This window comes from Gobio gobio (assembly GCF_949357685.1).
Source record: "Gobio gobio genome assembly, chromosome: 8".
NCBI classification, from domain to species: Eukaryota; Metazoa; Chordata; class Actinopteri; order Cypriniformes; family Gobionidae; genus Gobio; species Gobio gobio.
The window spans coordinates 18,458,372-18,474,611 of record NC_137114.1 but is presented as its reverse complement, the minus strand read 5'-3'; the positions used below and the strand labels follow the sequence as shown (position 1 = coordinate 18,474,611).

General features: G+C 37.1%; 1 protein-coding gene across 2 annotated transcripts in view; it reads left to right on the top strand.

Annotated features, from left to right (window-relative positions):
* ngef (neuronal guanine nucleotide exchange factor) overlaps window positions 1–16,240 on the top strand; it is a 43,375-nt gene that overhangs the window by 14,926 nt on the left and 12,209 nt on the right. The window contains exons 1-6 of one of the 2 annotated variants that reach the window (XM_079823850.1): window positions 1,276–1,344; window positions 1,437–1,640; window positions 2,324–2,403; window positions 6,397–6,623; window positions 8,915–9,075; window positions 10,936–11,088. In XM_079823850.1, coding sequence (XP_079679976.1) covers window positions 1,319–1,344; window positions 1,437–1,640; window positions 2,324–2,403; window positions 6,397–6,623; window positions 8,915–9,075; window positions 10,936–11,088 — 851 coding nt within the window. In that variant the 5' untranslated portion in view covers window positions 1,276–1,318. Of the gene's footprint in view, window positions 1–1,275; window positions 1,345–1,436; window positions 1,641–2,323; window positions 2,404–6,396; window positions 6,624–8,914; window positions 9,076–10,935; window positions 11,089–16,240 lie in introns of those variants that run through there. The other variant, XM_079823849.1, reaches the window with a different exon arrangement.

Sequence of the window (16,240 nt, the reverse complement as noted above, 5' to 3'; positions counted from 1 at the left end):
CTGTCTTTTCTGTCTGTCTGTATGTCTGTTCTATCTATCTATCTATCTATCTATCTATCTATCTATCTATCTATCTATCTATCTATCTATCTATCTATCTATCTATCTATCTATCTATCTATCTATCTATCTATCTATCTATCTATCATCTATCTATCTATCTATCTATCTATCTATCTATCTATCTATCTATCTATCTATCTATCTATCTATCTATCTATCTATCTATCTATCTATCTATCTATCTATCTATCTATCTATCTATCTATCTATCTATCTATCTATCTATCTATCTATCTATCTATCTATCTATCTATCTATCTATCTATCTATCTATCTATCTATCTATCTATCTATCTATCTATCTATCTATCTATCTATCTATCTATCTGTCTGTCTGTCTGTCTGTCTGTCTGTCTGTCTGTCTGTCTGTCTGTCTGTCTGTCTGTCTGTCTGTCTGTCTGTCTGTCTGTCTGTCTGTCTGTCTGTCTGTCTGTCTGTCTGTCTGTCTGTCTGTCTGTCTGTCTGTCTGTCTGTCTGTCTGTCTGTCTGTCTGTCTGTCTGTCTGTCTGTCTGTCTGTCTGTCTGTCTGTCTGTCTGTCTGTCTGTCTGTCTGTCTGTCTGTCTGTCTGTCTGTCTGTCTGTCTGTCTGTCTATTCTGTCTGTCTGTCTGTCTGTCTATTCTGTGTGTCTGTCTGGCTATCTGTCTGTCTGTTCTATCTATCTATTGATCTGTCTGTCTGTCCGTCTGTATGCCTGTTCTATCTCTCTATCTATTGGTCTGTCTATTCTGTCTGTATGTCCTATCTATCTATCTATCTATCTATCTATCTATCTATCTATCTATCTATCTATCTATCTATCTATCTATCTATCTATCTATCTATCTATCTATCTATCTATCTATCTATCTATCTGTCTGTCTGTCTGTCTGTCTGTCTGTCTGTCTGTCTGTCTGTCTGTCTGTCTGTCTGTCTGTCTGTCTGTCTGTCTGTCTGTCTGTCTGTCTGTCTGTCTGTCTGTCTGTCTGTCTGTCTGTCTGTCTGTCTGTCTGTCTGTCTGTCTGTCTGTCTACAGGCTCTATGATTGTATTGTGGTGTTTGTGTGTGTGTTATTGTGTGGTGTGATCTATGATTCAACTCAATCGCATCATTTACAAAGGATGAGAGAATATTTGTCTGTGTGTGCGCGTGTGGGTGGAAGAGTTTAGAGTTGAGAACGGAGTGTGTGTGTGGGGGGGACTTTGTGTTTGGGCTTGGCCGTGTTTCTGGTTGTGTTCATGTGATCAGTAACAACACGAGCGTTCACTCGTGTGTGTATGTGTTTGCAGAGGACACCGCATCTGTGAGTGAGAATTCAATATTTCACGAAGGCTATGAATTTCTGCAAACATCTCTTTATTTAAATATTAACACTATTTTGTGTGTCTTTATCAGTCTACCTTTTCGCTCTGGAATCTCGTTGCCGAGCAACGGGGGCACTGTGCTGGGAGGAGTTCGCTCGCGGTCTCCGTTGGCGATGCCTGGAGATTGGTCGCGTAGACAAGAAATGGAAGAGCTGAGTGAACGGACGACAAGTGCCTGCACTATGCAGGACAAAGACCTTCACACCACAGCCGACCCCGACAACATCACACTCCGGTAAGAGACCGCAATCAGGACACTTTACAGCAGAACTTCATTCATTTATACTTCTTTTTTTTTGTTTCATTTTTTTGTGTGTAACTCGAATAACTTGAAAGTCTTTGTGCACATGTTTATGTATAAGCACTACATGCATTTATGGAAGGAAGTATGCTACTTTTGGCAGTTCATTTGTAGCAAATAGTGTAACAAAGTTTAAAATTATAAATATGTTTTGTAGTCTCTCAATTAATATATCACACAACTGTATAAACAATAATTATGCAAGAATCCGATACTTGTAAATTAAACGTAGGATGTGAAATTGCAAAACACTGCTTGAAATGTCATTTTCATATCTACCCGTGCATGAATATGTATAGTTGCATGTGTTTATGCGTTTACATTAAACTAGTATGTCAGATTTTAACATTTGCACGTGTGACTCAAATAGGGCTCACGCCACTCTACTTATGGATTTGACTTATTTAGGTCTGTCAGGGTTCAAATGTAATAAAGTGAAAAGTGTTCCCCTCATTTAGAAACAAAAGTAGGACTTAAAACAGCTGTAGGGTGTTTTGAGAGCGGGCCGACATGTTCTCATTTTGGTACACACACACAAATACATATCCACACCCACACACACACATTTCCTCTTATCTCTTCTAGTCACTGATTATTAGAGGTTTTGTCTTTTTCAGGCTGGTGAGGAATGGCGACAGTCCGCAGAAGATGGCAGTAGAGAATTCCTGCCGCAATCTTAAGATCGTGAAGCGTGTCGGTGAGTGAAAACACACACACACACACACACACACACACACACACACACACACACAGGAAGAGAGGGAGGCCGATGTGCTGTAACAATGCATGCTAATTTATTTGGCTCAAGTTGAACCGTGTAGGCAACTTTATTTGCAGTTGAATTTACAGCATGAGTTTATGTGCTGGATGTGTGCAAGACGCATGTGTGTGTTAGTGTGTGTGTAGGATGAAGGCAGGTGGAGTGTGTGGGTGATGCCTTTTTAAATGTATGCTGGAATGACAGAAAGAGAGAGTTATCCGCTTTCTTCGCCAACGCAACATCATTTTATATCATCTCTATTTCCCTCATAATCTGTCTATTTCTCTCTCCTGTATCTGCATCCATTTCTCCCTTCTTCATTTTGCTTCCAATCCACTTCCTTCCCATGTTCTCGTCTTCTTTCCTCCCCTTTTTGTAGCTTCTTCTGTCAACTTCTGATTTTTTTTTTGTCTCCATTTTATTCCTCTTCTCATCTCATCTTTTTGCTCATTTCCTCTCATTTGGTCTTATTTATCTGCTCTGCTCTCATCTCTTCTTTTCTTTCTGTCTTTTCTCATATATTATCATATCTTGCTGTCACTATTATCACTTTTTCATCATCATACAAAAAAATCATACATTTTTTGAGTGGCTGCATCAGTTCTTGTACCAAAAAATCTATCAGAAGGTATCAGTAATATATGTTCATATTTAGTAATTTATATATTTCAATTGAAAATGTATAGATAATATATATTTAAAAAATACATTGTATATAAATATACAAAAAACAACCAGAAATATCAGGAATATATATTCATAATACATATATATATAGTAATTATATATTTAAAATCAAAATGTATGTCCAAAATATATTTTTAAAATACATTTTATGTAAATAAAAAAAAACAAATCAGGAATCAGAATAAATCAGGAATATATTCATATTTACTTATTTATACAGTACATTTCAAATCAAAATGTATGGTTAATATATATTTAACAAATATATTGTATGTAAATATACAAAAAACAACCAGAAATATCAGGAATATATATTCATGATACATGTAAAATATATCTATTTGAAATATATTTAGTAATTATATATTTTAAATCAAAACTTATATATCCAAAATATATTTTAAAAATACATTTTATGTAAATATACAAAAACAAAATAATATATATGAATAAATCAGAAATATATTCATATTTAGTTATTTATATATTTCAAATGAAAATGTATGGCTAATATATATATAAAAAAAAAAACACATTGTATGTAAATATACAAAAAACAACCAGAAATATCTGGAATATATATTCATAATACATGTAAAAATATATCTATTTTAAACATATTTAGTAATTATATTTTAAATCAAAATGTATTCAAAATATATTGTAAAAATAAACTTTTTTGCAAAAAATAAGATAAAATAAAGAAACCAGGAATATATTTATAATAAATGTTAATAATGGAATTTCAGCAACCCATTGATCATTTATATCGTTATTCTATATTTTTTAAAGATTATTCATAATCTCTCACATACTCTCTCTTCTCACCTGTTTCCATGTCATTTTTGTCTAATTTATTCTCATCTCTTCAAGTATATTATCATCTCTTCTCATCTCTTTTGTCCATCTTCTCTTCTCTTCTCTTCTCTTCTCTTCTCTTCTTTTCTCTCTCTTCTCTTCTCTTCTCTTCTCTTCTCTTCTCTTCTCTTCTCTTCTCTTCTCTTCTCTTCTCTTCTCTTCTCTTCTCTTCTCTTCTCTTCTCTTCTCTTCTCTTCTCTTCTCTTCTCTTCTCTTCTCTTCTCTTCTCTTCTCTTCTCTTCTCTTCTCTTCTCTTCTCTTCTCTTCTCTTCTCTTCTCTTCTCTTCTCTTCTCTTCTCTTCTCTTCTCTTCTCTTCTCTTCTCTTCTCTTCTCTTCTCTTCTCTTCTCTTCTCTTTCTCTCTCTCTCTCTCTCTGTTATATAAGCGGCTGTGCTGAACACCCACCTGAAGGTCTTGTTGAATGTGACTACAGGACATTATGCAACTGCTTTCCTCTGTACAAAATCACCCTTTGAGAAGCGTGCAGTACACACACACACACACAATTTTTTAAAGCTATTTTAAATATGAGGACATGTGGAATGTCCCCATATTTCATGTTTACTTCGTAATACCAGTGTAATACCCGTGTCATTATACAAATTAGTGTCCTCATAAATCACAAAAACAAACGCACACACACACACACACACACACACACACACACTCTTGTGCGCTATCTTTGTGGGGACTCTCTATAGACGTAATGGTTTTTATACTGCACAAACTGTAAACCTTACACTAACCCTACTCCTAAACCTACCCATCACACAAAACTTTTTGCGTTTTTACATTTTCAAAAACACTCATTCTGTATGATTTATACGTTTGTTTCCTCATGGGGACCTCCATTTAGGTCCCTACAGTGACAAGAGTCCCCATTCAGTCCCCACTGGGATAGATAGACATGAACACACACATACAGTATGCACATGCCATTGTCAAGTCAATGTGAGGTCATTCCCGATCGGCAGATCACATGGTTCATGTTTTCAGAGCTTGCAGTGAACTTGCACAATTTTGTCAAAGAGGTTCAAAGGGCTGCTGTGACTGCTGCGTTTCTGCTGACTGAGTTTTTCTCGACTGCTGAAATTAAAAACTCACATGAGGATAAAGATAATAACTTCAGTCATTTCCAGCCTTTTGTTTACCTAAAAACACATTAAGTGGTCTAACATGATACATTTTTACATGATACATTACTAACAAATACATTTTTAGCATGATTTGAGCTATCTTTTATGAATATATGATACAGTTGTCATCAATTTTTATTGCTGATTTAAAATGTCTGCCCGCATTCAAGTAGAAGATATGATATTTATATCAGCGCTTTTATTGATAACTTAAACGAATAAAATAATAAACTGAAAAGTAATAAAGCTGAAGTAATAAAATTACTAAAACCGAAATAAAATAAATTAAAGCTAAATATATTTATTTAAAAAGGAAAAACAAGTAAAAATATCAAAAGCACAAAATTACTACAACTTAAAAACTTTAAAAAAATAAAAATGAAAGCTGAAAATAAAAGCTAGTTCAAAATATTAATCAATTCTATAATAGTATATGAATAATACTAAAATGAAACAAAAAACATGACTTTGACTACACTTAAAGGAGCTGCATGTAAGTTTTTGACTGTACTAAAGCATAAAAATACCATATGTTTGCAGAGATTTGGGTAAAATGCTAAGTTCAAATACTTGTTTCTCTGAAAAACAATGGCAGTTATTTTACTTTGAAATGTGCGTTTCGTGCCGGAATGTATGTTTTTGTTTTGGTCCGTGTGATCCCACCCACTGCCAATTTACCCAATAGTATTTCAACACCACAGGTTGCTAGTTGGCAGAAAACACAGTGTATTGCTGCCATGGAAGCCAGCAAACAAACTGGCTCCGAGATCGCAGATTCGACCTGACCTAAAAAGCCTCAGCATCCATCTAAAAATCTCTGATTCACATTAAAACACGGATTAATCAACTCATAACTCACTAAGTCTCCTCGCCTTCCATTGTCAATTGAGCTCACTTGTTGCATTGCCAAACTGGCAACCCGCGTGAACGTCAAGTCTGAGGAGGGCAAACAATATTTGGACTGCAGTACCCATTTCAACCACTAGCTGAGTAATTCTTACATACTGCACCTTTAAAGTGACTTTGGTTGAGATCACATGACCAGCTGTAGGCCTACTATGCATATTAATAAACAAATGTTTCACACAAACTTGCGTCAAACTCAGTCGATTTGTTATGTCAAATAAGAGGCTGATGCTGCCATATTGGTTGTTTAGAAAGGTACATGAGCAGCATGCATTTACTATAGTGCACTTTTAGAGTTTGCACTATCACCTTTGACAAAAGGTCTCCTTTTCCGTTTGTCCAGATGTTTTGTATCAAGAGTACCGCGACACCTCTAAGCAGCAGGAGATCGAGCAGCGTCGACAGAGAGATGGGCTTCCGACTGCAGGGTCAGGGGTCACGGCTGCGCCTGCGCTGCAGCTGCAGTTGAGGAACGGCACGCATTCACTGAGCCTCTGGCAAAACTTGGAGGCTGTGAAGGAAAGTGGACACCTGAAGACACTGGAGCCAAAGGAGGTTATACTGCAGGAGGTGGGACCCATGCTTTGAATTGACTAGTAGTTCTGTAGTCAAGACCACCTGATCTGAGACCAAGACCAGACCAGCACTCCTTAAATTCATAAAGAGCACCAAGATCAGACATTACCGCCTGAGAAATTACTTGTTTTTAAAGGATGCATATTTACAAATGACATGAAGTTGACCAGACAAAACATGAAATATTTTGTGTTCATATTGTCTGCAATGAAATACAAGTCAAAGTAAATTTAGAAATCACTTCTTTTTTTTTTTATTTGCGTTTTCCATACTGTCCCAACTTTTTCTGATTTGGGGTTGTAATATAAAAATCCAGATCTCATGCAAGTACGTTTTTGCAACAATATCTTGAGTTTTGTGAGCATGCATATTAATTTTGGTGACCTTTTTCACACAATCCCTCATTAATTTCTGAACCGTCACAATAAATCAATCAAATTAGAAATAAGTTATTTGCTGCGTCCCAATTCGCATACTATCCGTACTAAATAGTATTCGAAAAAAGAATTAGTATGTCCCAAATCTTAGTATGTTGAAAAAAGTATTCCAAAGATTCCCGGATGGTTTACTATTTCCGGTCAGAATCCGAAGTGCAGATCGATGCGCACTCTAACGGATGATATTGCCCACAACCCATTGCGAGATGGACGAGGATTTGATTAGAACTACAAACGCGGATAAAAAGTGTTTAAAAACTACAAACATGACGGTTACGCGAGTCTGACGGTTAAGTGGAGAGGATTAGATAAAGTGGTTTGAGTGAGCAATTATCAGTATTTAACCGGACGAAAAGATATTTATTCAATATTATCCACATTATATTTCTCCTTCAGCAGCATTGAGAACTTTTGTAATGATGCGTTTGGCCATTAACTTTGTTAACACTTGAGAGGAGTCTCTGCATTAAAGACCCACGAAAGGCAGATCAACGAGCGACTACATTTCTCTCCGATACGGTAGGAAATTAAATTGAAAGTGGGGGATTTGAACTGTGATGATGATTGACAGGGCAGTTTAAACGGTGACGGGACGCACGTAACAGAGTCCGTTAAAGATGATGAAGTAGTATGTCCCAAAGCTTGCATACTCTTCTGCTACACACTCAAAAGTATGTACTTTTTCTTCACAAAAAGAGTACATACTTTTAGGACGTAGTATAAGTAGGCGAATTGGGACGCAGCCATTGATTGCATCTGAAGCAGTAAGTTGTACATCCAATCACATTAATAATGTTAATAAATAAATCAGACAATGCACCGGTCATTTAGTAATATATCAGCAGTTGTGGTTTTTACTGGTCTTGAAGAAAAACCCCAAGTCTCAGACCAAGACAGGACAGAGTACAAATGTGGTCTAGACCAAGACCAAGACCTTCAAAAAAATGTCTAAAGACTGGTCTCGAGTACTACAACACTATTGACTAGTGTATAAAAATACAAAACACATTCAAAAGTCTCTTATGCTTGCCATGGCTCTATTTATTTGAACAAAAATACAGCTTTTTTTCAGCATCATTACTCCAGTCTTCAGTGTCACATGATCCTTCAGAAATCACTCTAATATGATGATGTGATGCTCAATACACATTTCTTATTATTATCAATGTTGAAAACAGTTGCTTATTATTTTGGTGGACACCATGATGCTTTTTTCAGCATTCTTTCATGAATAGAAAGTTCAAAAGACAGCATTTTAGAATAGTTTTAGCATGTTATTGAATATGCAATGTTAATGTATTTGGTCTCGGGAGAATAGATCTGCTACGCAGAGCAAATATGGACATGCTACTGCTAATAGATACACAGACACGCTGCTATGAGCATGTAAGATATGCTGCTACATGAATAGACATATATAACTCCTGTTGCAGATTTAGGCAGGTGGAGCTGGGGGAGGTGGAGGATTTCAGAGGAACGCTCTAAAGGACTAGTTTACAGCAAACTCTGAACCAGACTATTTAAATGTTGAGCAAGCAATCACATTGGCTGCAGGATAAGCAGAGGCCAATCAGCTTGTGTCATCCGTTAATGATGTGATTGCTTGCAGATTTAATGTAAAGGACATATTAGCCGGCGAGTTTCATGGCTGAATTAGATATTTATATGAAACATTGCAAATGCATTTGCTGTCACTTTTGATCAATATAATGCATCCTTGCTGATTAAAATAATTAATTTCTTTTTTTTATATATTTTATCGACCCAAAACCCAAAAGGTAGTGTATGTGCTAACAGCAAAAACACTCAGTACACATCAAATTAATGTGTCTCTGTCTCTTTCTGTAGGCCATGTTTGAACTGGTGACCTCCGAGGCATCGTACTACAAAAGCCTGGAGCTGCTGGAGACGCACTTTCTGCGCAACCCTCTGCTTGTCAACACCTTGAGTCAGTCTGACATGCACTTCCTGTTCTCCAACATTGAGGACATCATGAAGGCAAGCGAGAGGTGTGTATTTGTGGGAGAACGTATGCGGTTGGCCTTCAGATTCATATGCTTGTGGTTTCCCATTGTCAGTCATGTCACATGTAACGCTTCTATTTTATGATAGATTACCTATTTTATGGCCAAAATGACCATGATATTTTGTTATATTTACCTAGACCACAGTGGCCTTTTCTCATTATAACATTTTCAGTGGCTGCATCAGTTAAATTTTAGCATATGAAATATACAAAAAGCAGCCAAAAATAAATCAGGGGAAATTAAAAATATATATTCATAACATTTATCAAAAAAATCTAAATGTTTGTCCAAAATATATTTTAAAATAAAATTGTTTACACATTTTATATAAATGTACAAAAACAGCCAAAATATATCAGGAAAAATCAAGAATACATTCATAATACATGTTCAAATATATCTGTTTTGAATACATTTAGTAATGTATTTATTATTAGTTTATTCATATATATTATATATTAATAGTATAATGAATTTATTTTAAATCCAAATAGAAGTCCAAAATATATTTTAAAAATAAATGTTCTATATATTTTATATAAATATACAAAACAGGAAATTATGCACAATATATTCATAATGCTAAAATATATCTCTTTTGAATATATTTGTTAATTTATATATTATTAGTTTTTTCATTTATATATTAATAGTTTATTTATTTATTTTATATCAAAATATAAGCCCAAATAATCTATATATTTTATATACAAAATAAACAGCGAAAGAATATGTCAAGAATATATATATATATATATTTATATATTTGAATCATTTTCATTGAAACACAGTGCATAAACTTGCTTGAATCATATTTCAGAAGTGAAACTTCCTCCCATTCACCCTGATACCCATTATTGCCCACAGGCTAAAATTAAAGTGTTTGGGAGATTTGATTCAGTCAGCTATAGTCAGTCAGTCATAGCATGCAAATCCACCCACTAATGCGATGATTCATGCGCATGAGTCAGGAGCAACTCTGCCCTTCCAAACCTGCTCTTGTACAGTGTGAAACATTGGATTGCAAGATTGATTGGAGTTTATTTCTTATATAAGATGTGTTTGTTAAAGTTTCTTGAAAGAGAAATGTTTCATTTCTGTGCCACTAGCGCCAATAAACAAAATTGCACAGGTATATATTATTTCCAGTGGATTTTCAAAGTACATATACAAGCAAGAATTTTCAGTTAAGATTGTTTGAGTTTGTGACGGTTCTCTGTTGACTTTTTAATTTGAAGAAAACGAATGTGAGACCACAACAGTTTTGTACTTTCCCCATCGCAACAGAGGTAGGCTACATTGCGAACACAAAATGGGACTCAAGTTATTGTTGTTGTCTCACGATGATGACCTAATGCAGGGGTTTTCAAACTGGGGTCCGGGGACCCCCAGGGGTCCTCCAGAAGGTTCTATGGGGTCCCCAGAAATTTTCTGAGAATAAAAAGACAAAATGGTTAAAGTCTGCCAAACTTATCTTCTAAATGTTTCTCTCTTTTCTTGTTGTATTCATACTTTCCAGAATTGTATGTTTGCTTTGTGTCTTTCTAGTGAGTTAAACTGCTTAAACACATTTATTGTGAAAGTTGCACAAATCATTTTTCATTGAAAAATGTTCTTCAGATTTATACATCCAACATTAAGTATAGCCAATTTAAGTTTGGAAACAATATGTTGTATTGATAATGTCACACTTACTATTTATCTAACAGTTTAAATGTTTTTTCCATACATAAAAATATATAGATGGATTTTAGGAAGGGGGTCCCTCATAAAAGGTTCGTCATATTTGGGGGTCCTTGGCATCAGAAAGTTTGAAAACCCCTGACCTAATGCTTTCCTCAGGTTCCTCATGGATCTGGAGCACAGGATCGAAGAGTCCATCCAGATCTCAGACGTATGCGACATTGTTTATAATCACGCTGTTAACCACTTCCAAGTCTTCATCACTTACGTCATCAACCAGGCGTACCAGGAGAAGAACTACCGGCGGATACTGTAAGAGAATTTCTTACCTGTGCATATGAAAAATGGGAAAGATTGAATGTAATTTAGTCATTTATTTAAGGGCAAATATATCAGGATGTCTATTTCAGTGATTTTGTCAGGTTGGAGGCACATTTTTGGTGTACTTTTCTAAAACAATCATTGGTTACACTTTATTTTGATGGTCCACTTTAGACATTTTACTAACTAGAAGTCACTTTGCATTTACATGTGAAATAATTATCATTAGAGTATTAGTAGACTGACAGGTTAAGGTTAGTAGAATAAGAATATGTTCACACTTGGCATGTTCGGTTCGATTAAAACGAACTCGACGATTGCTCTTTTAGTGCGGTTCATCTGAATAGGTGTGAACGCTGCCATCCGAACCCTGGTGCGCACCAAACAAGCAGACGCTAAAAAGATGGTCCAAGCGAACTCTGGTGCGGTTCAACTGAAATATGAATGCAACACGGACCAAAGACATGTAAATAAACCAAAAACAGGACATTATGTCACAAGATACGACCCTAAAAAGGACAGAATGCTCAAGCACATCTGCTTTTACTTGTCATAGTCATGATGTTGCCATCACCGTTCGGTACAGGCATCAGAACGGCGTCTCCTCACAGCAGATCTTCATTTGTGTGTGTGTGACGGAGGGATTCCCGCCGCTGCTTACACTCCTTTACACATTTTATAAGCTCTTCACGAGTTCTCAGCTGGTCAAAATGCCATCATAGCTACACACATACAACGAGCAATTTATCCCAGCTCAGCATTGTTTTGGATGTTCAGCAAGTTCCATTGCGAAATATATGTCATAAAAGTCAACCAATCAGGTTGTGAACATATCCCTATGCCTTTAGGTTCTGTGTTTAAAATGCCAATCTTAATCGGGCCAGGACTAATGGCTTGTTTCCATCGAGCTATATGGTTCAGTACGGTACGCAATTTTGCCGTTTCAGTTGTTAGAAGTTGTGAATGGTACCCTAATACTGTACCACTTTTTTGGCTCCCTTCCATTGGGGTGCCTAGCACAGTAGTCCGCCCGAGAATTACGTTGATCGCTACACCACGGCTATCATAAGTGTACTGTTGGAGGTGAAACGCAAGCCGGATCAGGGTTCACGGTCCCAAATCGTACTGTACTGAACCGTACTCATTGAAAACGAGCTATAAATGTTTTTTTTTTTGGTCCGGACCAAACAAACCAAGCGAACTACAAGTGTGAACTCACCCTAAGCTAACATGAACTTGCAGAGTTACTTATAGTCAGAGGACTATTGAAATAAAGTGTAACCAATCATCTTGCGGAGACAAAATATATGCTACAAAAGTATGTGAATGCATCTAAAACTGGTCAATTTTGATATATTTAGCTATTTTGCTTCCATAACATATCTTTCAGATTAGTGGATAGAAAACATCCAAAAATTCACATTTCAGTGTTTATTTTATTACACTTTGACTCTCTAGATTTCATTCTATTTAAAGGCAGATATTTATCCTGCAATGAGCCAGAAATCTCCTCTTTAGTAGCACTTTTTTAGTTTTTATATTCTGAAGGTTTTTAAAAGAGGGGTTTGTTCATATATAATTTGCCTGATTAATTTAAAGTCGGCATGAAACGGAAGTTGCGATAGTCTTATCCTAAACCTAAGGCAGGACGTGATTTTGTCCGTAGGGAACTGATTGGATGGGTAAATGGGTGTTTTGCTATTGGACGCTCTCACAGGTTGTTCCGCCCTTTTGCCTGTAAACGCGTCATCAGAGAGATGACGTAAAAAGAGATATCCAAAATCTCCTGTGTAAAAACCTTTAACTCTTATATGTCAGAAGAATGAATCAAGAATTTTGAACCTGACTTTATTCAAAGTTCAGACTACTGAAACAAATTTCAGATTACCAGCGGAGATTACCAGCAGCCATATCACCCTGTAGCCCAAGACTGGTTTCCCACTGAAGTTAAGCAGGGCTGAGCCTGGTCAGTACCTGGATGGGAGACCAACTGGGAAAACTAGGTAGCTGCTGGTAGAGGTGTTAGTGAGGCCAGCAGGGGGCGATCACCCTGTGGTCTGTGTGGGTCCTAACGCCCCAGTATAGTGATGGGGACACTATACTGTTACAAGCACAGTCCTTCGGATGAGACATTAAACCGAGGTCCTGACTCTCTGTGGTCATTAAAAAAAATCCCAGATAAAGAGTAGGGGTGTAACCCCGGTATCCTGGCCCCTGTCCATCATGGCCTCCTAATCATCCCCATATACATATAAGATTGGCTTCATCACTCTGTCTCCTCTCCACCAATCAGCTGGTGTGTGGTGGGCGTTCTGGTGCAATATGGCCGCCGTCACATCATCCAGGTGGTGCTGCACATTGGTGGTGGTTGAGGAGATTCCCCCCTTCTATGTAAAGCGCTTTGAGTGCCTAAAAAAGCGCTATATAAATGTAACAAATTATAATTATTATAAATTAGCACATACTTGATTATATAATTCCTCATTTACATATCAGAAAACTTTTTTTACCCTATTCACCTGTGGTGTTTTGCCAAGAGTTTCTTGGTCGACCAGCTTCACTAGAGAGACAACTAAGAGACAAATAAATTTGGCTGAACATCCACCAACTAAACCAACATGCAGATTCATGTGTTATGTGGTCCAAAATACTTTCCTTGTCTTTGTGCGTAATAAGCTTTAGAATGTAAGAGTGTTTCCTTGTCTGTGGCGTAACATGACGCTGTATGTGATGCCTTTAGTAATTAAATCTAACACAGTGACTTGACTTGTGTGGTGGGTGTGGCGCATACAAGAAACAACAACAGAAACGCATCGATGTGTCTTCTGCAATGTTCCCACGATTACTTGGCTTAGTAAAATTCCATGACACTTTACATTTATTCCAGTGATAGTTCACCCCCCAAAAACGAAAGATTTGTGATCCTTTACTCACATCCATGTTGTCCCAAACTGTATTAGGCTACTGATTTTCTTCCGTGGAACTCAAAAGATGGATTAACATAAACAGTCTATTCCAGGTCTTCATATGACAGTTTTGTGTGAGTGTTATTGATTGTACATGTGTAAATGTGGGGTATTTTCAGGAGAGTAAGGAACAGTTATGTGCGTTTGTTGTGTAAATCGTCTAGTCTGCTGCATGTTGAGTGTGAGTGTCTCCACAGACCAGCTGTCTACCTGGATTCTTGCCTGAGCCTTTAGGCTTCGGTCCTTGCTGTCTTCTGATGTGTTGTGTGAGCATTTGTGTAGCTGCTTTCATTTGTGTGTTTAAGCCTCGTAAAGCTCTTGGGACTTTCTGCCCTCAGGCCTGGGGAGTTTTAGTTCTTTTCATTCCTGTTAAGATTAGGGTTAAATCCAGCCTGTGTGTGTGTGTGTGTATTACAGCCAAAACAACAGCTAGGTTGTGCATCAGAAACAAGCATGTTTTGTTGTTTTTAAACCACACTGGTTCATGTAAGTAAAGTAAAGTCTAACCTCATACACCATCTTCCTGCTTTGTGACCTAGTTAAGTTCATTTCAAGTAGTTCATTGTGTTGTCCTAGAGGCGATATCATACTAAATACTAATTATTTTTTACAACAATTAAACCTATTTTTATCTTTAAGCAGTGAAATGCAAAATGAAGAATAAGTAGTTTAATGGAAGTGCTGCAATCTAAAAAATGCTGGGCTGTTTCAACCAATGTTTGGGTCAAATATGGACAAACCCAACCGTTGGGTTTAGCATTTAATTTAACAATTTGGTTTGGTTTGTCCATATTTGACCCAAACATGGGTTGAAAACAACCCAGCATTTTTTAGTGTGCTATCAAAGCTCTTCAATATAGGCAGCTTGAGTCATAGGCCACCTGCTGGACAACAGGCTAAACTGTGCATATTTGTCAAAAATCCAGGTGAAATATTGGGCTTGTTTTCAACATCTGCAATATATAGTATGTATTCTATCCAAACTTTCTGTATGCACAGAATGACCTAGTACTTAATAATGGCTATAATAATGTATACCGTGCCAGGTGTCTTACTTGACCTTCCATTTGTTATAAGGAATCAAAACTATAATCAGTCACAAAATGAGAGGTGTTTCTTTTTTTAATAGTAGACAGTATCCGGTGTATGTGCTGTACTCTGAAGGAAGCATTCTGCCTCAGGCCATTGAACACGACATTAGCTGAAACTGAAATGTGCATTATGCAAATTAATCTTGTGAAGTACAGTAGTATGCATCAATAAGTTGCTGCTCTTGTCCATTTCCGTTTCTATGGCTGTTTCACTTTTGGTTGTGAATTGTGAATGTGGTTTAAAATGACTCTTTTTCACAACAAACTCATTGTTGTGCTCCTCAAACCATTCCTGAACCATTTTTGCTTTGTGGTGGCGCATTATCTGCTGAAAGAGCCACAGCCACCAGGGAATACCGTTTCCATGAAAGGGTGTACATGTTCTGCAACAATGCTTGGGTAGGTGATACGTGTCAAAGTAACATCCACATGGATGGCAGGACCCAAGGTTTCCCAGCAGAACATTGGCCAAAGCATCACTGCCTCCGTCGGCTTGCCTTCTTCCCATAGTGCATCCTGGTGCCATGTGTTCCCCAGGGATTTATCAGACCAGGCCACCTTCTTCCATTGCGCGATGGTCCAGTTCTGATGCTCACATGCCCACTGTTGGTGCTTTTCGGTGGTGGACAGGGGTCCGCATGGGCACCCTGACTGGTCTGCGGCCTCGGACCACTTTTGATAGACACTGACCACGGCAAACCGGGAACACCCCACAAGAGCTGCAGTTTTGGAGATGCTCTGACCCAGTCATTAGGCCATCACAATTTGGCCCTTGTCAAACTCACTCAAATCCTTACACTTGCCCCTTTTTCCTGCTTCTAACACATCAACTTTGAGGACAAAATGTTCACTTGCTGCCTAATATATCCCACCCACTAACAGGTGCCGTGATGAAGAGATAATCAGTGTTATTCACTTCACTCTTAAAATAAAGGTTTTTTATTGGCATTGATGAGGAACCTTAAACATCCATGGAACCTTTCAGTTGCACAAAAGGTTCTTTATAGTGGATTTTAAAAAAAGAAAAAAGTTATTTTAATAACGGTTCACTGAAAAGTACTTTGGGGAACCAAAAATGGTTTTTCT